We start from the raw sequence: 16,431 nt of genomic DNA, 5'->3' as shown, positions 1-16,431 counted from the left end.
TTGAAATGTCCAGTTGATTCCTACCCTGGCGATGTCAGGCTCGGAGGCTATGAGACAGCAGAACCGGGCCATGGCGGCAGGACCCTCCAGCATCCCCTCATCCATGTTGATGTCCAACACCTGGGCTCCCATCTCCACCTGGGTCTTGGCTATGCTCAACGCCTCCTGGAGACAGACAGGGACCCGGTTCACAGACAGGGGACCCGGTTCACAGACAGGGGACCCGGTTCACAGACAGGGGACCCGGTTCACAGACAGGGGACCCGGTTCACAGACAGGGGACCCGGTTCACAGACAGGGGACCCGGTTCACAGACAGGGGACCCGGTTCACAGACAGGGACACAGAACACGTTCAGTAAGAGGGTTGTGTTCAATATGCACCAAAAACACAAGAAGATAGACTGAAACAGGGAGAAACTACCTGAACTTGTCCAATAAGTCATTTTTAGTTTTTGTTTCAAAACATTTTGATACGGTGTGCCCTACTGAACATGGCCCTGGTACACCAGACATGGGTATAGAAGATAAGATATTGCAAGCTACAATGATCATGCGATCTGTATTCGACTGAGTTTTATTTCAGGTGGTATCACGAGGAGGATAAAAAGAGAGACAGTTAACCTCATAGTTTCCCGACATGATCAGCTTGGCAAACTTCCTCGATCCAGCCACGTTGCAACGTTCGCCGATGTTAACGAAATTAGTGTACGGACCGATCCTGAACGGCTCCAGACCTGCGACACAAAAATATATGATCAAGCTGTGGTGAAAGGCTTATCAGTGGTTTGTTGCTACTATTCATCAGTGCTACCGTGACTGAGAAAGGTACATCTCAGAGCAGGTCTATTGTAGAATCAGGTCCTCACGGTCTATATGTCATTATATTCATTATTATCTTAAAAAAAGAAAAGAAAAGGCAGAACTGATCCTAGATCAGCACTTCTACTCTGCAAGGCTTTATAAAAAAAATACCAGCCCTGGAAACGGCCATGACTGGAAGGACACAGAGCTCATCTAAATTCTTGTTGTTCTACCTGCGAGTAGCATGTAGTCCTGAAAGACGTCAGTAGGGGGCACTCTGGGCTGGCAGTGCTTCACTTTCTCAGCAATGGCTCTGAACACACACAGAGATTTATATTAGTTTCATATCTATCAGTCCTATATCTATAGACAATATATCAGTTCTATATCTATAGCCAATCTATCAGTTCTATATCTATAGACAATCTATCAGTCCTATATCTATAGACAGTATATCAGTTCTATATCTATAGACAATATATCAGTTCTATATCTATAGACAGCAGTAGACAGTATATCAGTTCTATATCTATAGACAGCAGTATAGACAGTATATCAGTACTATATCTATAGACAGCAGTATAGACAGTATATCCGTTCTATATCTATAGACAGCAGTATTGACAGTATATCAGTTCTATATCTATAGACAGCAGTATAGACAGTATATCAGTTCTATAGCTATAGACAATATATCAGTTCTATATCTATAGACAGTATATCAGTTCTATATCTATTGACAGTATATCAGTTCTATATCTATAGACAGCAGTATAGACAGTATATCCGTTATATATCTATAGACAGCAGTATAGACAGTATATCCATTCTATATTGCTGGACAGTAGTATAGACAATATATCCGTTCTATATCTATAGACAGCAGTATAGACAGTATATCAGTCCTATATCTATAGACAGCATATCAGTTCTATATCTATAGAGAGCAGTATAGACAGTATATCCGTTCAATATCTATAGACAGCAGTATAGACAATATATCAGTTCTATATCTATAGACAGCAGTATAGACAGTATGTCAGTCCTATATCTATAGACAGCAGTATAGACAGTACATCAGTCCTATATCTATAAACAGCAGTATTGACAGTATATCAGTTCTATATCTAGACAGTATATCAGTTCTATATCTATAGACAGTATATAAGTTCTATATCTATAGAAAGCAGTATAGACAATATATCAGTTCTATATCTATAGACAGCAGTATAGACAGTATATCTGTTCTATATCTATAGACAGCAGTATAGACAGTATATCAGTTCTATATCTATAGACAGCAGTATAGACAGTATATCCGTTCTATATCTATAGACAATATATCAGTTCTATATCTATAGACAGCAGTATAGACAGTATATCCGTTCTATATCTATAGACAGCAGTATAGACAGTATATCAGTTCTATATCTATAGACAGCAGTATAAACAGTATATCCGTTCTATATCTATAGACAGTATATCAGTTCTATATCTATAGACAGTATATCAGTTCTATACCTATAGAGAGGAGTATAGACAGTATATCAGTCCTATATCTATAGAGAGCAGTATAGACAGTATATCAGTTCTATATCTATAGACAGCAGTATAGACAGTATATCAGTTCTATATCTATAGACAGCAGTATAGACAGTATATCAGTTCTATATCTATAGACAGCAGTATAGACAGTATATCAGTTCTATATCTATAGACAGCAGTATAGACAGTATATCCGTTCTATATCTATAGACAGCAGTATAGACAGTATATCCGTTCTATATCTATAGACAGCAGTATAGACAGTATATCAGTTCTATATCTATTGACAGTATATCTGTTCTATATCTATAGACAGCAGTATAGACAGTATATCAGTTCTATATCTATAGACAGTATATCCATTCTATATCTATAGACAGCAGTATAGACAGTATATCAGTTCTATATCTATAGACAGGAGTATAAACAGTATATCCGTTCTATATCTGTAGACAGCAGTATAGACAGTATATCCGTTCTATATCTATAGACAATATATCAGTTCTATATCTATAGACAGTATATCAGTTCTATATCTATAGACAGCAGTATAGACAGTATATCAGTTCTATATCTATAGACAGCAGTATAGACAGTATATCCGTTCTATATCTATAGACAGCAGTATAGACAGTATATCAGTTCTATATCTATAGACAGTATATCAGTTCTATATCTATAGACAGTATATCAGTTCTATATCAATAGACAGTATATCAGTTCTATATCTATAGACAGTATATCCGTTCTACATCTATAAACAGCAGTATAGACAGTATATCAGTTCTATATCTATAGACAGCAGTATAGACAGTATATCAGTTCTATATCTATAGACAGCAGTATAAACAGTATATCCGTTCTATATCTATAGACAGCAGTATAGACAGTATATCCGTTCTTTTTCTATAGACAGCAGTATAGACAGTATATCAGTTCTATATGTATAGACAATATATCAGTTCTATATCTATAGACAGTATATCAGTTCTATATCTATAGACAGCAGTATAGACAGTATATCAGTTCTATATCTATAGACAGTATATCAGTTCTATATCTATAGACAGTATATCAGTTCTATATCAATAGACAGTATATCAGTTCTATATCTATAGACAGTATATCCGTTCTATATCTATAAACAGCAGTATAGACAGTATATCAGTTCTATATCTATAGACAGCAGTATAGACAGTATATCAGTTCTATATCTATAGACAGCAGTATAAACAGTATATCCGTTCTATATCTATAGACAGCAGTATAGACAGTATATCAGTTCTATATCTATAGACAGCAGTATAGACAGTATATCAGTTCTATATCTATAGACAATATATCAGTTCTATATCTATAGACAGTATATCAGTTCTATATCTATAGACAGCAGTATAGACAGTATATCAGTTCTATATCTATAGACAGTATATCAGTTCTATATCTATAGACAGTATATCAGTTCTATATCTATAGACAGTATATCAGTTCTATATCTATAGACAGCAGTATAGACAGTATATCCGTTCTATATCTATAGACAGCAGTATAGACAGTATATCAGTTCTATATCTATTGACAGTATATCTGTTCTATATCTATAGACAGCAGTATAGACAGTATATCAGTTCTATATCTATAGACAGTATATCCATTCTATATCTATAGACAGCAGTATAGACAGTATATCAGTTCTATATCTATAGACAGGAGTATAAACAGTATATCCGTTCTATATCTGTAGACAGCAGTATAGACAGTATATCCGTTCTATATCTATAGACAATATATCAGTTCTATATCTATAGACAGTATATCAGTTCTATATCTATAGACAGCAGTATAGACAGTATATCAGTTCTATATCTATAGACAGCAGTATAGACAGTATATCCGTTCTATATCTATAGACAGCAGTATAGACAGTATATCAGTTCTATATCTATAGACAGTATATCAGTTCTATATCTATAGACAGTATATCAGTTCTATATCAATAGACAGTATATCAGTTCTATATCTATAGACAGTATATCCGTTCTATATCTATAAACAGCAGTATAGACAGTATATCAGTTCTATATCTATAGACAGCAGTATAGACAGTATATCAGTTCTATATCTATAGACAGCAGTATAAACAGTATATCCGTTCTATATCTATAGACAGCAGTATAGACAGTATATCCGTTCTATATCTATAGACAGCAGTATAGACAGTATATCAGTTCTATATCTATAGACAATATATCAGTTCTATATCTATAGACAGTATATCAGTTCTATATCTATAGACAGCAGTATAGACAGTATATCAGTTCTATATCTATAGACAGTATATCAGTTCTATATCTATAGACAGTATATCAGTTCTATATCAATAGACAGTATATCAGTTCTATATCTATAGACAGTATATCCGTTCTATATCTATAGACAGCAGTATAGACAGTATATCAGTTCTATATCTATAGACAGCAGTATAGACAGTATATCAGTTCTATATCTATAGACAGCAGTATAAACAGTATATCCGTTCTATATCTATAGACAGCAGTATAGACAGTATATCCGTTCTATATCTATAGACAGCAGTATAGACAGTATATCAGTTCTATATCTATAGACAATATATCAGTTCTATATCTATAGACAGTATATCAGTTCTATATCTATAGACAGCAGTATAGACAGTATATCCGTTCTACATCTATAGACAGCAGTATAGACAGTGTATCAGTTCTATATCTATAGACAGCAGTATAGACAGTACATCCGTTCTACATCTATAGACAGCAGTATAGACAGTATATCCGTTCTATATCTATAGACAGCAGTATAGACAGTATATCAGTTCTATATCTATTGACAATATATAAGTTCTATATCTATAGACAGCAGTATAGACAGTATATCAGTTCTATATCTATAGACAGTATATCAGTTCTATTTCTATAGACAATATATCAGTTCTATTTCTATAGACAGTATATCAGTTCTATATCTATAGACAGCAGTATAGACAGTATATCAGTTCTATATCTATAGACAGCAGTATAGACAGTATATCAGTTCTATATCTATAGACAGCAGTATAGACAGTACATCCGTTCTATATCTATAGACAGCAGTATAGACATTACATCCGTTCTATATCTATAGACAGCAGTATAGACAGTATATCAGTTCTATATCTATAGACAGTATATCAGTTCTATATCAATAGACAGTATATCAGTTCTATATCAATAGACAGTATATCAGTTCTATATCAATAGACAGTATATCAGTTCTATATCTATAGACAGCAGTATAGACAGTATATCAGTTCTATATCTATAGACAGTATATCTGTTCTATATCTATAGACAGCAGTATAGACAGTATATCAGTTCTATATCTATAGACAGCAGTATAGACAGTATATCAGTTCTATATCTATAGACAGCAGTATAGACAGTACATCAGTTCTATATCTATAGACAGCAGTATAGACAGTACATCAGTTCTATATCTATAGACAGCAGTATAGACAGTACATCCGTTCTATATCTATAGACAGCAGTATAGACAGTACATCCGTTCTATATCTATAGACAGCAGTATAGACAGTACATCCGTTCTATATCTATAGACAGCAGTATAGACAGTATATCAGTTCTATATCTATAGACAGTATATCCGTTCTATATCTATAAACAGCAGTATAGACAGTATATCAGTTCTATATCTATAGACAGCAGTATAGACAGTATATCAGTTCTATATCTATAGACAGCAGTATAAACAGTATATCCGTTCTATATCTATAGACAGCAGTATAGACAGTATATCCGTTCTATATCTATAGACAATATATCAGTTCTATATCTATAGACAGCAGTATAGACAGTATATCCGTTCTATATCTATAGACAGCAGTATAGACAGTATATCAGTTCTATATCTATAGACAGCAGTATAAACAGTATATCCGTTCTATATCTATAGACAGTATATCAGTTCTATATCTATAGACAGTATATCAGTTCTATATCTATAGACAGCAGTATAGACAGTATATCCGTTCTATATCTATAGACAGCAGTATAGACAGTATATCCGTTCTATATCTATAGACAGCAGTATAGACAGTATATCAGTAATATATCTATTGACAATATATCAGTTCTATATCTATAGACAGCAGTATAGACAGTATATCAGTTCTATATCTATAGACAGTATATCAGTTCTATATCTATAGACAGCAGTATAGACAATATATCAGTCCTATATCTATAGACAGCAGTATTGACAGTATATCAGTTCTATATCTATAGACAGCAGTATAGACAGTATATCAGTTCTATATCTATAGACAGCAGTATAGACAGTATATCAGTTCTATATTGCTGGACAGTAGCTGGTGCCAGAGGACAGACAGTCACCTGATGTGTGCAGGAGTCGTTCCACAGCATCCACCAACCAGATTCACCAGACCATCTGTAGCAAAGTCCTACACAAATAAGAGACAGTCAGAGTGTATACAAGCTGTAATGATACAATGGCTATGAGGTTAAAGTGCAGACTGTCAGCTTTAATTTGAGGGTATTTTCATCCATATCGGGTGAACCGTTTAGAAATTACAGCACTTTTTGCACATGGTTGCCTGAAATGGGGGGACTAAAAATATTGGGACAAATTCACTTATGTGTATTAAAGTAGTCAAACGTTTAGTATTTTGTCCCATATACCTAGCACACAATGATTACATCAAGCTTGTGATTCTACAAACGTGTTGGATGTATTGGCTGTTTGTTTTAGTTGTTTTTCAGATTATTTGGTTGCCCAATAGAAATTAATGGTAAATCATGTATAGTGTCATTTTGGAGTCACTTTTATTGTAAATGAGAATCTAATATGTTTCGTAACACTTCTACATTAATGTGGACGATACCGTGATTATGGATAATCATGGATAATAATGAGTGAGAAAGTTACAGACACACATCATACCCCTAAAACATGCTAACCTCTCTCCATTACAATAACAGGGGAGGTTAGCATTTTATATCATACCCCTAAAACATGCTAACCTCTCACCATTACAATAACAAGGGAGGTTAGCATTTTATATCACACCCCCCAAAACATGCTAACCTCTCACCATTACAATAACAAGGGAGGTTAGCATTTTGGAGGGGTATGATATTTATTAATTTGGCTGAATCAAATCGATAGATCATTCATTGGGTAGACCAGCTATAAAATCAATAAGTTTACCTTTAAATGTGAAGCTGTCAACTCTGGGGTCTCATCGTATCCACCGAACGTATTGGGGAGACCTGGAACAAGCAGAGTGTGTGAAAATGGCAGATCGTGGTTGTGAACACAAAAAAAGGTGAGCTAGCTAGATGCTAAGTTTGCCGCGGGTGAGTTGGGATGGATGGGTGCCGGTTACCTGCATTGGGGTAGCATAAGACGTGAGCGGTGGTGCATTTCCCAATAGCTTGAATAAAAGGCCTCATCTCAGTGGCTCCTAAGGCACAGTTAAGCCCAATACTGGAAGAGAGAAACACACTGTATATCAGCCTATTGAGGCCCAGTCTGATGAGGTCAGAATAAGACACAGTAACACACTGTATATCAGCCTACTAAGGCCCAGTCTGATGAGGTCAGAATAAGACACAGTAACACTGTATATCAGCCTTCTGAGGCCCAGTTTGATGAGGTCAGATGTTGTAGATTCCATTAATCTCTCCAGCAGATCTGAAGTTTGAAGTTTATTTGAATATAAAACAGCAAGAAACTTGAGGACAAACATGTGGAAGTCGACAACAACAACAAGGTAGTATTGAAGTCCTGAAGCAGAATGTAGAGACTCACCAGAGGGGTTTGGCATGGGACACACTGATGACGAAGGCCTCTCCTGTCTGTCCTGAGAGAGTACGACCACTCCTGTCCACGATGGTGCCTGATATCTAGAAACACAATCAATCTGTCTTGAGAGAGTACGACCAGTCCTGTCCACGATGGTGCCTGATATCTAGAAACACAAGCAATCAATCTATCCTGAGAGAGTACGACCAGTCCTGTCCACAACGGTGCCTGATATATAGAAACACAATGTGTCTTGAGAGAGTACGACCACTCATGTCTAGGACTGTGGCGGTCATACAATTTGGTCAGCCGGTAATTGTCATGCAAATGAATGCCGGCTTCGCGGTAATTGACCTTTATTTAACGAACATGTTTAGCGTCTCTGGGCTTCCACACATACAAGCTGTTGATGCTCACCTTTGGGGGGAAAAAAAGTGAATTAAATTAATTTAATATAGCCTACACCGTCACAATCAAATCCATTATTTTGTGGCATGGCCTATAAACCTGGGAATGTCTTAGAGATCTAAAAGATAATGGCTGCATGATACAAATCTATAATGAACAAATATATAAAACGCAACATGTAAAGTGTTGGTCCCATGTTTCATGAGCTGAAATAAAAGATCACAGAAATGTTCACACAATTCCTAGAAGCTGAAAAATGTCCCAGTTCTTCCCTGGCCTGCATACTCATCAGATATGTTACCAATTGTGCATGTTTGGGATGCTCTGGATCGACATGTACGACAGCGTGTTCCAGTTCCCGCCAATATCCAGCAACTTCGCACAGCCATTGAAGAGGAGTGGGACAACATTCCACAGGCCGCAATCAACAGCCTGATCAACTCTATGTGAAGGAGATGTGTCACGCTGCATGAGACAAATGGTCACACCAGATACTGACTGGTTTTCTAATCCAAGCCCCTAACTTTTTATAAGGTATCTGTGACCAACAGAAGCATATCTGTATTCCCAGTCATGTGAAATCCATACATTTGGGCCTAATTAAATTATTTCAATTGACTGATTTCCTTACATGAACTTTAACTCAGTCAAATCTTAGAAATTGTTGCATCTATATTTTTGCACAGTGTTTATTAATAATTTGAAAAAAGGCATACGCTCTGATCCTGGCACTTCCCGCGGAGACAGAGAGACAATTGGATTGCTGCTCCGCTCGTGTGGCAAGCAAGTTAGGGAGACATCTAAACCAATGGAAGACGGAATTGAAAATGACAGAATTAAAAGGGAATTGAAGAAAAGAAAAAGGCTACAACGACCAAAGCCAACATGTAGGCTGCTGTTTAGGATATAATCTGAATGGAGTTATGTGTAACGAACTGTAGGACGGTGAGAAGCACAGTAGCGTTATGGCTAGCCTCAATTAGCCTTGTTAACTAGCTTCTCTCAGTTTGATGCAGTCAAGACGGGTACTATGTAATCAGACGGGATGATAAATGACTAGCAAGAAGTTAGCGTAGTGCGAGATAACAGTGGTTGTGGTCTCTCCCTCTGTGCCTGCTCCCAGGTCTTCCTCATACAGATAACAGTGGTTCTGTCCTCTAATAGCCTCCAGCTGCTCATTGTGCCCCTCTCTCCATGGCCTCTGTCCTCTAATAGCCTCCCAGCTGCTCATTGTGCCCCTCTCTCCATGGCCGCTACCCTCTAATAGCCTCCAGCTGCTCACCGTGCCCCCTCTCTCCATAGCCTCCAGCTGCTCATTGTGCCCCTCTCTCCATGGCCTCTGAATCTAATAGCCTCCCAGCTGCTCATTGTGCCCCTCTCTCCATGGCCTCTGCCCTCTAATAGCCTCCAGCTGCTCATTGTGCCCCTCTCTCCATGGCCTCTCTCCATGGCCTCTGTCCTCTAATAGCCTCCAGCTGCTCATTGTGCCCCCTCTCTCCATGGCCTCCAGCTGCTCATTGTGCCCATCTCTCCATGGCCTCTCTCCATGGCCTCTGTACTCTAATAGCCTCCAGCTGCTCACCGTGCCCCTCTCTCCATAGCCTCCAGCTGCTCATTGTCCCCCCTCTCTCCATGGCCTCTGTCCTCTAATAGCCTCCCAGCTGCTCATTGTGCCCCTCTCTCCATGGCCTCTGCCCTCTAACAGCCTCCAGCTGCTCATTGTGCCCCTCTCTCCATGGCCTCTCTCCATGGCCTCTGCCCTCTAATAGCCTCCAGCTGCTCATTGTGCCCCCTCTCTCCATGGCCTCCAGCTGCTCATTGTGCCCATCTCTCCATGGCCTCTCTCCATGTCCTCTGTCCTCTAATAGGCTCCAGCTTCTCATTGTGCCCCTCTCTCCATGGCCTCTGCCCTCTAATAGCCTCCAGCTGCTCATTGTGCCCCTCTCTCCATGGCCTCTGTCCTCTAATAGCCTCCAGCTGCTCATTGTTCCCCTCTCTCCATGGCCTCTCTCCATGGCCTCTGTCCTCTAATAGCCTCCAGCTGCTCACCGTGCCCCTCTCTCCATAGCCTCCAGCTGCTCATTGTGCCCCCTCTCTCCATGGCCTCCAGCTGCTCATTGTGCCCATCTCTCCATGGCCTCTCTCCATGGCCTCTGCCCTCTAATAGCCTCCAGCTGCTCATTATGCCCCTCTCTCCATGGCCTCTGTCCTCTAATAGCCTCCCAGCTGCTCATTGTGCCCCATCTCTCCACGGCTCCGGTTTAATAAAGTAGCAAAACAACTGTATTTTTCTACTGTTTCCTTCACTTGGATCGGACCAGTTGTCCTTTAGGTCCTTTCGGGAACATGTTTTTAAAAAATGTATTTGTGCATATTTGGTACGGGACTTTCCCGTGTCCATTTCAGAACGGGAGCTCTAACTCCCATAACCATTTGTCTTAATCATTCAGATGAATATTTGTCCCATCTATTATTATTTGTCCAGATTATTCAAATCATGAAGTGTTTAGAGAGCGATTAGGGCTGAGTGTCAACGGGTTTTCGCTCCTTCCTTGTACTTGATTGATGAATTAAGGTTATAATTAGTAAGGAACTCCCCTCACCTGGCCGTCTAGGTCTCAGTAAGGAACTCCCCTCACCTGGTCGTCTAGGTCTCAGTAAGGAACTCCCCTCACCTGGTCGTCTAGGTCTCAGTAAGGAACTCCCCTCACCTGGTCGTCTAGGTCTCAGTAAGGAACTCCCCTCACCTGGTCGTCTAGGTCTCAGTAAGGAACTCCCCTCACCTGGTCGTCTAGGTCTCAGTAAGGAACTCCCCTCACCTGGTCGTCTAGGTCTCAGTAAGGAACTCCCCTCACCTGGTCGTCTAGGTCTCAGTAAGGAACTCCCCTCACCTGGTCGTCTAGGTCTCAGTAAGGAACTCCCCTCACCTGGTCGTCTAGGTCTCAGTAAGGAACTCCCCTCACCTGGTCGTCTAGGTCTCAGTAAGGAACTCCCCTCACCTGGTCGTCTAGGTCTCAGTAAGGAACTCCCCTCACCTGGTCGTCTAGGTCTCAGTAAGGAACTCCCCTCACCTGGTCGTCTAGGTCTCAGTAAGGAACTCCCCTCACCTGGTCGTCTAGGTCTCAGTAAGGAACTCCCCTCACCTGGTCGTCTAGGTCTCAGTAAGGAACTCCCCTCACCTGGTCGTCTAGGTCTCAGTAAGGAACTCCCCTCACCTGGTCGTCTAGGTCTCAGTAAGGAACTCCCCTCACCTGGTCGTCTAGGTCACAGTAAGGAACTCCCCTCACCTGGTCGTCTAGGTCACAGAAAGGATGTCCCCTCACCTGGTCGTCTAGGTCACAGTAAGGAACTCCCCTCACCTGGTCGTCTAGGTCACAGTAAGGAACTCCCCTCACCTGGTCGTCTAGGTCTCATTAAGGAACTCCCCTCACCTGGTCGTCTAGGTCACAGTAAGGAACTCCCCTCACCTGGTCGTCTAGGTCCCAGTAAGGAACTCCCCTCACCTGGTCGTCTAGGTCCCAGTAAGGAACTCCCCTCACCTGGTCGTCTAGGTCCCAGTAAGGAACTCCCCTCACCTGGTCGTCTAGGTCCCAGTAAGGAACTCCCCTCACCTGGTCGTCTAGGTCCCAGTAAGGAACTCCCCTCACCTGGTCGTCCAGGTCCCAGTAAGGAACTCCCCTCACCTGGTCGTCTAGGTCCCAGTAAGGAACTCCCCTCACCTGGTTGTCCAGGTCTCAGTAAGGAACTCCCCTCACCTGGTTTTCTAGGTCTTAGTAAGGAACTCCCCTCACCTGGTTGCCTAGGTCTTTATTGAAAGGAAAAACCAAAGCCCTGCAGACATTAGTCCCTCTATGGAATGAGTTTGACACCCCTGGATTAGAGAGGACAGTTAGAAAATTTGGTAGGTTACACATCAACGCCATTCATTTGCACAGTTTTGGATTGGGATAACAGTGACCCAACAGTCACAGGGAATTTGACTGCTGCCATGACAGCCGGTGTGGCTGTACTACGGTCACAGCCTTACTCCTGACCAATACGGTCCCTGAGATCTGACAGCACAATCAACCAATCAAATCTAGTAGCTCTGCACAATACAGGAACATAATCTCTTCTCTAGTGAGAGATTGAACATTTATTGGTTAATTTAACTAAGAAATATACTGGCAAGATACTGACAAAAGACATACTTACAAATATAGGTCTTGGTTCGTAGCTCTCTTCAAACAGTTTGTCGATAGCAAACAGTGCTGCCTTTATGACAAGATAAAAAAAATAAAAAATGTAAATCGATACATTGATTATGATCAATTGTATGGAATCGTATGTAAAACTAGAATCCTATTGATAGAAACTAGATGACTGTCAGTGATGAAGACGGCGAGTGAAGGAGGTCTACCTTGGCGTTGGCCGTGTCAAAGATGGTCTCGACCATGATAATATCTGCTCCTCCATCCAACAGACCCCGAACCTGCTCAGTGTAGGCCTCAGCCAGCTCATCAAAGGCTGAGGGGGGGAAGACACAGGACCACTCAGCACGGTAGCACCATCAGAGATAGTTCTGACAACTCTGGAGGTTACCAATGGCTTATCAAGAGTCACCTGAGACGCCTTATAGGCCCTGATAGGGTAACAGCTACATAGTGTAGGTCTGAGGCCTTATAGACCCTGCAGGGTAACAGCTACATAGTGTAGGTCTGAGGCCTTAAAGACCCTGATAGGGTAACAGTTAAGACAGCTACAGTGGGAGAAAAACGTATTTGATCCCCTGCTGATTTTGTACGTTTGCCCACTTACAAAGAAATGATCAGTCTATAATTTAATAGTAGGTTTATATGAACAGTGAGAGACAGAATAACAACAAAAAAATCCAGAAAAACGCATGTCAAAAATGTTATAAAATGATTAGCATTTTAATGAGGGAAATAAGTATTTGACCCCTCTGCAAAACATGACTTAGTACTTGGTGGCAAAACCCTTGTTGGCAATCACAGAGGTCAGACATTTCTTGTAGTTGGCCATCAGGTTTGCACACATCTCAGGAGGGATTTTGTCCCACTCCTCTTTGCAGATCTTCTCCAAGTCATTAAGGTTTCGAGGCTGACGTTTGGCAACTCGCACCTTCAGCTCCCTCCACAGATTTTCTATGGGATTAAGGTCTGGAGACTGGCTTGGCCACTCCAGGACCTTAATGTGCTTCTTCTTGAGCCACTCTGTTGCCTTGGCCGTGTGTTTTGGGTCATTGTCATGCTGGAATACCCATCCACGACCCATTTTCAATGCCCTGGCTGAGGGAAGGAGGTTCTCACCCAAGATTTGACGGTACATGGCCCCGTTCATCGTCCCTTTGATGCGGTGAAGTTGTCCTGTCCCCTTAGCAGAAAAACACCCCCAAAGCATAATGTTTCCACCTCCATGTTTGACGGTGGAGATGGTGTTCTTGGGGTCATAGGCAGCATTCCTCCTCCTCCAAACACGCCGAGTTGAGTTGATGTCAAAGAGCTCCATTTTGGTCTCATCTGACCACAACACTTTCACCCAGTTGTCCTCTGAGTCATTCAGATGTTCATTGGCAAACTTCAGACGGGCATGTATATGTATTCTTGAGCAGGGGGACCTTGCGGGCGCTGCAGGATTTCAGTCCTTCGCGGCGTAGTGTGTTACCAATTGTTTTCTTGGTGACTATGGTCCCAGCTGCCTTGAGATCATTGACAAGATCCTCCCGTGTAGTTCTGGGCTGATTCCTCACCATTCTCATGATCATAGCAACTCCATGAGGTGAGATCTTGCATGGAGCCCCAGGCCGAGGGATATTGACAGTTCTTTTGTGTTTCTTCCATTTGCGAATAATCGCACCAAATGTTGTCACGTTCTCACCAAGCTGCTTGGCGATGGTCTTGTAGCCCATTCCAGCCTTGTGTAGGTCTACAATCTTGTCCCTGACATCCTTGGAGAGCTCTTTGGCCTTGGCCATGGTGGAGAGTTTGGAATCTGATTGATTGATGGCTTCTGTGGACAGGTGTCTTTTATACAGGTAACAAACTGAGATTAGGAGCACTCCCTTTAAGAGTGTGCTCCTAATCTCAGCTCATTACCTGTATAAAAGACGCCTGGGAGCCAGAAATCTTTCTGATTGAGAGGGGGTCAAATATTTATTTCCCTCATTAAAATGCAAATCAATTTATAACATTTTTGTCATGCGGTTTTCTGGATTTTTTTGTTGTTATTCTGTCTCTCACTGTTCAAATAAACCTACCATTAAAATTATAGACTGATCATTTCTTCGTAAGTGGGCAAACGTACAAAATCAGCAGGGGATCAAATACTTTTCCCCCCCACTGTATATACAGTTGAAGTCGTTAGTTTACATACACCTTAGCCAAATACATTTAAAATCAGTTTTTCACCATTCCTGACATTTATCCTAGTAAAAATTCCCTGTCTTAGGTCAGTTAGGATCACCACTTCATTTTAAGAATGTGAAATGTCAGAATAATAGTGGAGAATTATTTATTTCAGCTTTTCTTTCTTTCATCGCATTCCCAGTGGGTGAGAAGTTTACATACACTCAATTAGTATTTCGTAGCATTGCCTTTGAATTGTTTAACTTGGGTCAAACGTTTAGGGTAGCCTTCCACAAGCTTCCCACAATAAGTTGGGTGAATTTTGGTCCATTCCTCCTGACAGAGCTGGTGTAACTGAGTCAGGTTTGTAGGCCTCCTTGCTCGCACATGCTTTTTCAGTTCTGCCCACAAATGTTCTATAGGATTGAGGTCAGGGCTTTGTGATGGCCACTCCAATACCTTGACTTTGTTGTCCTTAAGCCATTTTGCCACAACTTTGGAAGTATGCTTGGGGTCATTGTCCATTTGGAAGACCCATTTGCGACCAAGCTTTAACTTCCTGACTGATGTCTTGAGATGTTGCTTCAATATATCCACAGAATTTGCCATCTATTTTGTGAAGTGCACCAGTCCCTCCTGCAGCAAAGCACCCCCACAACATGATGCTACCACCCCCATGCTTCACGATTGGGATGGTGTTCTTCGGCTTGCAAGCCTCCCCCCTTTTTCCTCCAAACATAACAACGGTCATTAGAGCCAAACTGTTCTATTTTTGTTTCATCAGACCAGAGGACATTTCTCCAAAAAGTACGATCTTTGTCCCCATGTGCAGTTGCAAACCGTAGTCTGGCTTTTTTATGGCGGTTTTGGAGCAGTGGCTTCTTCATTGCTGAGCGGCCTTTCAGGTTATGTCGATATAAGACTCGTTTTACTGTGGCTATAAATACGTTTGTACCCGTTTCCTCCAGCATCTTCACAATGTCCTTTGCTGTTGTTCTGGGATTGATTTGCACTTTTTGCACCAAAGTACGTTCGTCTCTAGGAGACAGAACGCGTCTTCTTCCTGAGCGGTATGATGGCTGCGTGGTCCCATGGTGTTTATACTTGCGTACTATTGTTTGTACAGATGAACGTGGTACCTTCAGGCGTTGCTCCCAAGGATGAACCAGACTTGTGGAGGTCTACAATTTGTTTTCTGAGGTATTTTTTCTGAGGCTGATTTCTTTTGATTTTCCCATGATGCCAAGCAAAGAGGCACTGAGTTTGAAGGTAGGCCTTGAAATACATCCACAGGTACACCTCCAATTGACTCAAATTATGTAAATTAGCCTATCAGAAGCTTCTAAAGCCATGACACCATTTTCTGGAATTTTCCAAGCTGTTTAAAGGCACAGTCAACTTAGTGTATGTAAACTTCTGACCCACTGGAATAGTGATACAGTGAATTATAAGTGAAATAATCTGTCTGTA

General features: G+C 40.9%; 1 protein-coding gene across 4 annotated transcripts in view; it reads right to left on the bottom strand.

Annotated features, from left to right (window-relative positions):
* LOC106590971 (methionine synthase) overlaps positions 1-16,431 on the bottom strand; it is a 52,223-nt gene that overhangs the window by 31,264 nt on the left and 4,528 nt on the right. For 3 of the 4 annotated variants that reach the window (XM_082978784.1, XM_082978783.1, XM_082978785.1), the window contains 9 exons: positions 13,017-13,123; positions 12,812-12,871; positions 8,216-8,310; positions 7,791-7,891; positions 7,613-7,674; positions 6,778-6,845; positions 1,036-1,115; positions 623-735; positions 25-165 (listed from right to left, as the gene is read on the bottom strand). In XM_082978784.1, coding sequence (XP_082834910.1) covers positions 25-165; positions 623-735; positions 1,036-1,115; positions 6,778-6,845; positions 7,613-7,674; positions 7,791-7,891; positions 8,216-8,310; positions 12,812-12,871; positions 13,017-13,123 — 827 coding nt within the window. Of the gene's footprint in view, positions 1-24; positions 166-622; positions 736-1,035; positions 1,116-6,777; positions 6,846-7,612; positions 7,675-7,790; positions 7,892-8,215; positions 8,311-8,563; positions 12,398-12,811; positions 12,872-13,016; positions 13,124-16,431 lie in introns of those variants that run through there. The other variant, XM_082978786.1, reaches the window with a different exon arrangement.

Source organism: Salmo salar, chromosome 01 (genome assembly GCF_965601325.2).
Source record: "Salmo salar chromosome 01, fSalSal1, whole genome shotgun sequence".
Classification (NCBI taxonomy): Eukaryota; Metazoa; Chordata; class Actinopteri; order Salmoniformes; family Salmonidae; genus Salmo; species Salmo salar.
Note: the sequence above shows the minus strand (reverse complement) of the source record. Positions and strands in the feature narration are given on the sequence as shown.